At 42.8% G+C, this 7,571-nt stretch overlaps 1 protein-coding gene across 1 annotated transcript; it reads left to right on the top strand.

Moving 5' to 3' along the window:
* Window positions 1–2,132: 2,132 nt before the first annotated feature.
* On the top strand, window positions 2,133–7,094 carry RPS6 (ribosomal protein S6). The gene is made up of 6 exons (XM_001496363.6): window positions 2,133–3,128; window positions 3,680–3,811; window positions 4,348–4,558; window positions 4,774–4,920; window positions 6,709–6,866; window positions 6,958–7,094. The coding sequence occupies exons 1-6, from the start codon at window positions 3,123–3,125 to the stop codon at window positions 7,051–7,053; spliced, it is 750 nt and encodes a 249-aa protein (XP_001496413.1). The 5' UTR covers window positions 2,133–3,122; the 3' UTR covers window positions 7,054–7,094.
* Window positions 7,095–7,571: the final 477 nt, after the last annotated feature.

The following is a 7,571-nucleotide window of genomic DNA, read 5'->3' as shown; positions in this document are numbered from 1 at the left end:
AAACAAAATGTGGTATATAGCTACAATAAAATATAAGGAAGGAAATCCTGTCACATGCTACAACATGGATGACTCTTGAGGACATTATGCTAAGTGAAATGAACCAATCACAAAAAGACAAGTACTGTATGATTCCACTTATATGAAGTATCTGAAGTAGTCAAATTCGTAAAAACAGAAAGTAGAATGGTGGTTACTAGGGACTGAGAGAGGGAGAAAAAGGGGAGTTGTTGTTTAATGTGTATAGAGTTCCAGTTTGATAAGACGAAAAAGTTCTGGAGATCTGTTTCACAACAATGTGAATATACTTAACACTACTGAACTGTATACTTAAAAATGGTTAAGACAGTAAATTTTGTGGGTTTTTTTTTTTAAAGATTGGCACCTGAGCTAACAACTGTTGTCAATATATATATTTTTTCTGCTTTATCTTCCCCAAATCCCCCCTGGTACATAGTTGTGTATTCTTAGTTGCAGGTCCTTCTAGTTGTGGCATGTGGGATGCCACCTCAACGTGGCCTGATGAGCGGTGCCATGTCCACGCTCAGGATCCGAACCGGCGAAACGCTGGGCCGCCGCGGCAGAGCACATGAACTTAACCACTTGGCCACGGGGCCGGCTCCAATTTTGTGGTTTTTACTGCAATAAAAAAAGGCATAAAAAAAGAAAATAAGAAGCCTGAGGAATTGTTCTCTTTGCCTCACAAAAGAGGTACCACTTCAATAAAAATAACTAGAGGTAAAAAAATAAGGGGGCAAATGACTTGAATAGATATTTCTCCAAAGAAGATATACAAATAGACAATAAGCACATGAAAAGATGGTAATATCATCAGTCATTAGGGAAATGCAAATCAAAACCACAATGAGGTACCACTTTACACTCACCAGGACAGCTATAATTTAAAAAAGAGAGAGAAAATAACAAGTGTTGACCAGGATGTGGAGAAACAGGAGCCCTAACACATTGCTGGTGGGAAAATAAAATGGTCCAGCTGCTGTGAAAAGTTTGGCAGTTCCTTCAGAAGTTAAACTCTGGATTCATATGACCCCCCCAGCAATTCCACTCCTAGGTATATACCCCAAAGAAGTGAAAACAAGTACTCAAACATACCAGCACTATTCACAACAGTAAAGTTGGAAAAAGCCCAAATGTCCATCAATGGATGAATGGATAAACAAATTGTAGTGTATACATACAGTGGAATATTACTCAATCATAAAAAGGAATGAAATATTGATACATGCTATGATGTGGATGAACTTCAAAAACATTGGAAGCCAGACGCAAAGGTCACATGTTGCCTAATTCCATTTTTATGAAATATAAAGAATAAGTAAATCCATAAAGACAGAACACAGATTGTGGTTGCCAGTGGCTCGCGAAAGGGCAGAATGGGGAGCAACTGCTTAATGGGTACTGGATTTCCTTTTGGGGTGATGAAAATGTTTTGGAAGTAGATAGTGGTGGTGGTCATACAACATTGTGAATGTACTAATTGCCACTGAATCGCTCGCTTAAAAATGATTAATTTTATGTTGTCAATTTCACCTCAACAATAAAAAAATAATATACACAGGTTTTAAATGCATCACTTCACCCATGTTCCATACATTACTATCAGATGATCAAAAAGGATTTAGCAGAATCTTTCAACTTTGAAGGCGAAGGAGGCCTAAACTCAAAACTTTGTGATACTAAAGTGGAAAATGGGATGTAAAAAGCTTGGAAAGTAAAAAATATTGTTTACTTGAAATGCAGGAGTTTTTTTCTTGAAGAAAAAATATGGAGTAAATACGTAATAGACACTAAATGTTCCTTCCTTCAGGGTACTGATGGAGAGTGTGTGCTTCAGAGTTAGATCACCTGCGTTCCCACTCTAGGCCTCCCAGGAATGTTCAGGAAGACTATCAAATGCACTGTATCTTTCTCACATTCTTCTGTCCTATTAGGAGCTGCATCACTGCTGATTGAAGACTTACTGTAATACATTCACTTATCCTCCCTCTGCTGGCTAGCTTCATACTACCACACTCTAAATGACTAATGCATACCAGAGCTGGGATTCTGATCATTTAGCAAATAATTAGTGAACAATTATTATACGCCATGCACCTTGCTGCATCCTGAGTATATCACAGTGAAGTTAAGACCTGAGCCTTGGCCTAATTTACCATCTAGTAGAGGAGACAGACCATAAACAAACCATTTATGTATCATGATTAAGTACTATACAGGAAAACAGTGCTATACTAGAGAAGAAGTGGAAAGACACTATTTTAAGTAGGGTCTGCAGGAAAGGCTTTTTTAGGAGAGACATCTAATCTGAAAGACCTGCCTGGCATTAACGAATGACAATAGCTGAGTTTGGGATTGTGGAAGGTTTCTGACGTCAGGGTAGAGTTTGGAAAGTACTTAACTGCAGTCGGAAGTAAGGGAGTGATACCATTTTGCGTTTTAAAAAGATCGTAGAGGCCAGAGAGAAAGCAGGGAGGCCATTCAGGAGGCACCGATGGTGGCCTGAACTTGGGGCAACTGTAGCCACTGTTTTGCACGACAGCGTAGCTGACGGTGCCATTACGTGATAGAACAAGGATGACTGCAGAGCGGTTAGAGGATAAGCGGATGATCGAGTATTTAAGGAAAAACAAGTCACGGGTTTCAGGGCGTCTTGCTGTGAACCGCCGGAACCAGGGCCGGACACGCTCCCTAACTGGACCTCTCCGGGCGGAGTACGAGGAGCAGGCGAGCCCGAGAGCTGAACTCCGGTCCTGCCCTCCTGCTTTGGTACCATCAGACGCAGAGTGTCAGGGACCGAGCTGAGTCTCCACGCTGGCCCAGAAGAACGCGGGAAGGACCACGCAGTGGAGTCTAACCTTTAGAACTAAACCTGTGCCGCCTCACGAAAGCTCCGCCACTAGCGTCGCTCAGTACTCGCCTGCCGCCTAGACCACCCGCGACCGCGATTAGCCCCACTCCCGGAAGTGCCGCCTACCCAAGTTCATTTCCGCTTCCCAGTCGTCTGCCCATCTCGCGAGAACTGGAAGAGCCTATGTGACCTGGGCTAATCGGAAGTCAGGCCTCTTTTTCGTGGCGCCTCGGAGGCGGTCGGGTGCTTCAGCATGAAGGTAGGAAGTAGTGGCTGATGTTGGACTAGGCTCGGGGACGGTGAATCGAGTCCGAGAACACGGCGTGGCCACGGTCGTGGCTCTCTAGAATCCTGGCTGTGGCTGGCGAAGCCTCTGAGGCAGGAGAAAGCTCGCTTGTCAGCGGCCGGAGCTCTTTGGGAGAGCGGATGGCGAGCGATTGCTGCTGGAGCTGCGCCGCCCGGCAGCGCCAGCCATGGTGGCGTCCTGGCGCCCCGCCGGGACCCACACGGCTCTGGTGCCCTGTTGGCGGCCGCTAGGTCGGGCTCTTTGCTCCGAGAGCGTGAACGGCTGCGGAGCTCCCTTCGCCCCCGGGGTCGTCCCGCGCGGCTTGAGGCAAGATGTGTCTTATTTTTGGGTGCGGTGCTCATTGCGCGTTATTCCGTACACGTGTGCTTTAGCGAGTAAAAGGGACATCTCGCATTTTCTGCCGATCGTGTGAGGGTGACATGAGAGGCTTTTTCAATGGGGTTGTGTTTGTAGGTGGTTCTGCGCTTTTCATAATGCTCTTTTTTCCCCTGTTTAATCCTTAGCTGAACATCTCTTTCCCAGCCACTGGCTGCCAGAAGCTCATTGAAGTGGACGATGAACGCAAACTTCGTACATTTTATGAGAAGCGTATGGCCACAGAAGTTGCTGCTGACGCTCTGGGTGAAGAATGGAAGGTAAAGGTTGACTGACTGTCCAAGTGATTGGGTGAAACTCTTTGAGAGATGGCAAAAGCTATTGGGAATTGGCGTGTGTAATGGGGCTCCAGCTCCTGGGTCTGTTTTATGATCTTGGGTTAGTTACTTCCAAGTGTCACTTTATAAGGTTGAGCTATCACCTGGCGGGGTTACATAGGTCACGTGGGAAAATATACACGAAGGTGTTATCCTGCAAGCTGATGGTTTCCAGAGGATCTCTCTAAAAGTGCGAGGAAGGGTGGTTTTGATTTGTTGCTCGTTGATGCTTTGGTTTTTTAACATAATCTTTCTCTAGAGGTGACCTGTGGTAATGCATAGGCTACGCATGTGACTTGATTGAAAGGGACTTGCTAATTGGGTTTGGCAAATTGGAAGTGTAGACAGAACTTACTGAGCGGAGAGAACAGTTTAAGTTGTTTCAAATTGGTCTTAATAAACTACACTTCCTAGAACTGGGGTTCACCCTGCAGAGGCCACTCCTTTATTTTATATCGTGTCGTTGTGTTCTCCTGCAGGGCTACGTGGTCCGAATCAGTGGTGGGAACGACAAGCAAGGTTTCCCCATGAAGCAGGGTGTCTTGACCCACGGCCGTGTCCGCCTCCTGTTGAGTAAGGGGCATTCCTGTTACAGACCGAGGAGGACCGGAGAGAGAAAGCGCAAGTCTGTGCGCGGTTGCATTGTGGATGCCAACCTGAGTGTTCTCAACTTGGTCATTGTAAAAAAAGGTGAGGCTGGCTTGTGTTCTTGAGTTTGATTTTTTTTTGTTGACGTGGATTTAAAGCTGATTGTCCAAATGCTTTTTTCATTCGGAGTATCCACAGTTTGACCCGTGGACTTTTGTTGGTTTTTTTGTTTAACCAATGCATAAACAATAATTTAGGGTTCTTGTTTGTAAGGAAGTTGTTGAAGTAAGAGGTCTTTGTTCACTTGTCTCCGTCAGGAGAGAAGGACATCCCTGGACTCACGGATACTACTGTGCCTCGCCGCCTGGGGCCCAAAAGAGCCAGCAGAATCCGCAAACTTTTCAATCTCTCTAAAGAAGATGATGTCCGCCAGTATGTCGTGAGGAAGCCCCTAAACAAAGAAGGTGGGGGAGATTCTGCAGTCTTGATTTCAGTAAATTAAGACTGGCTTAGTTTCAGTAATTTGTCACTAGCATTTTGGGTGCATATTAGAAGATGAAATCTCTGCCACTCTTGACCTGGAGCCTGAGTTTCAGGAAAATATTAGGGGAGAGGGTCAAGATAGGCAGTTGGTATTGATCCGTGTTATATCCAGTGCCCTCATGTTTTCCTTGAATATTTGCCTGTCCGTCATTATGTATAGGCCCACCGAAAGATAACTTCCCAGACATTAAGTTCATTGGTTTTGGATTAGGAGTTGAAAGAATGATAGAAAATTCTGGGACTGATTGTGCTCTCACTCCTACACACTCTTGCTTTTTCTTCCCGTATCAGAAGTTCTCAGTTTTTTGGTTTTTGTTTACAAGAGAAATACATGTTTTCATCAACTAAAGTGGCTTTAACTTCTGGCCCTTGTTTTCTTTATCTGGAGAATGTGGGTAGCAATAGTAAGTTTGAGAATTAGAAGTTAGAAAAATGTTTTATTCAAAATACTAGGGAACAGGTGTTTGGGATTTTGGAGTTTTATATTTTAAGCAGGTATATTTATTAGGCACTGTAACTCATCACCAGTGAAATCTTTGACAGCAGTGCTCTATAACATTGGTATTTCTGTGGTGAAATGTATGAATTTTTACATTAAAGCAAATAAATAGCGTGTCAGTTCAAGTTGGGTTTTCCTGACAAATCTGAAAAAATTTGACTCAGTTTTGGTTTTCTGGACTGGGGGCTTAAACCTGTGCCTAGAAAGTGCTACAAGGTGTCCGCAAATTAGACTGATGACATCTGAGAGAACTTCTCCACAGCAGGTCTATAATCCATAGGATTTTAGATTACAAATCATACAGGCTAAATGAAGATATTCTATGAATTTGCCACAGATTCTAATGTTAATGGTTTGGTTCCCCAGATTGGCAGGATCTGTCTTGGAAAATACAGATTCAAGCATAAATGGGACTTCAAAGCATGGTGTGATGGTGATGCAGATAATGCTTTACTTAGTGTCCACAAACAAGTTAAATATGCAATAGTGTTTTAAAATAATGCTCCTGTGTCTTACAGTACATGCATATGTAACACCCTACTAAGACAATCTAATTGTGGGAGGGGACTCGAAGTGAGTAGGAAAAGGCTTGGAGTATGACTAATTATTAAGCAAAGTAACCTAAATTTACATATGATCTTGAATTTGATATCCCAACTACTGGTGTGGTTTAATGAGCTGTCTGAATGAGGAGTAAATGTGCCAATTAGGAAAAACTTGGCACTTAGTGTAGTTAGCCTCTTCCTTATGTATTGACAATATTTAGCCCATCTTGGACTTTTTTTTAAAAAGATTTTATTTTTCCTTTTTCTCCCCAAAACCCCGTGGTACATAGTTGTATATTTTTAGTTGTGGGTCCTTCTAGTTGTGGCATGTGGGACGCCACCTCAGCATGGCCTGATGAGTGGTGCCATGTCCACACCCAGGATCTGAACCAGCGAAACACTGGGCCGTAAAGCGGAGCGTGCAAACCTTAACCACTTGGCTGCAGGGCTGGCCCCGTCTTGAATTATTGTTGACAAGGTAGTATTTTAAGTTGCAGAATAGTTAAATCCAGATTTCATTTAAAAGGCTTCATAAAAGTATCAGTTTTCATAGGCACTGCTAACTCAATTAAGTTTGCATCTAAGTTTTAAAAATGTGGATCCTGATGAACAAGGGTGTTTTTGAGAAGTGATTGAGTCATTATCTGTTTTTTTTTTTCTTTTAGGTAAGAAACCTAGGACCAAAGCACCCAAGATTCAGCGTCTTGTTACTCCACGTGTCCTGCAACACAAACGTCGGCGTATTGCTCTGAAGAAACAGCGCACTAAGAAAAATAAGGAAGAGGCTGCAGAATATGCTAAACTTTTGGCCAAGAGAATGAAGGTAGGTCTAAGATGATTGGGGGGTGGGCATGGCTTTGGATTTGCATTTTTAATCCAGACAAGCTTTAATTGTGCTTTTTTGTTTTGTTTAGGAGGCCAAAGAAAAACGTCAGGAACAGATTGCCAAGAGACGGAGGCTGTCCTCTCTGAGAGCTTCTACCTCTAAGTCTGAGTCCAGTCAAAAATGAGATTTTCTAAGAGTAACAAATAAATAAGATCAGACATCAAATCTCCTTTGACTTTTCATTGATGATAAAACTTGGACAAATGAAGGGAGAGAAACTCAGATCAGAGAAAAGGGAGGTATTGTATCTAGCAATCTAATGGTGGATAAATAAAGTCTGCAAGAGATAACTGAAAGTGAAATCCTTCAAATTCAAGCTGAGACCATACTGTGGTAGTGGAAGAAATGGCCAGGACAGTGTTTCCTCTGGTGGGTGGCTCAGGAAAGGATTCTTAGCATAAGGCATTTATTGCCTATTTTTCTTTTCAGCAAGGCAGTGGAACAATCTAGGGGAAATAATAACTAGGACTATTATTAATCTTTACACACTTTATTTTGAAGAATACAGTTTTTAAAGATCTATACACAATACATGAAAAGTGCCCTGTGAAGATGGACATATGTAAAAAAGAACTCGTTAAAAGCGTAAGTAATGGATAGCATTTTAAAACAGTTCACAAAGCTTTTAAAACCAGTGCAAAC

This window comes from Equus caballus, chromosome 23, assembly GCF_041296265.1.
Source record: "Equus caballus isolate H_3958 breed thoroughbred chromosome 23, TB-T2T, whole genome shotgun sequence".
Lineage (NCBI taxonomy): Eukaryota > Metazoa > Chordata > Mammalia > Perissodactyla > Equidae > Equus > Equus caballus.
The sequence above is the reverse complement of the archived record's forward strand: the minus strand, read 5'-3'. Positions and strand labels throughout refer to the sequence as shown.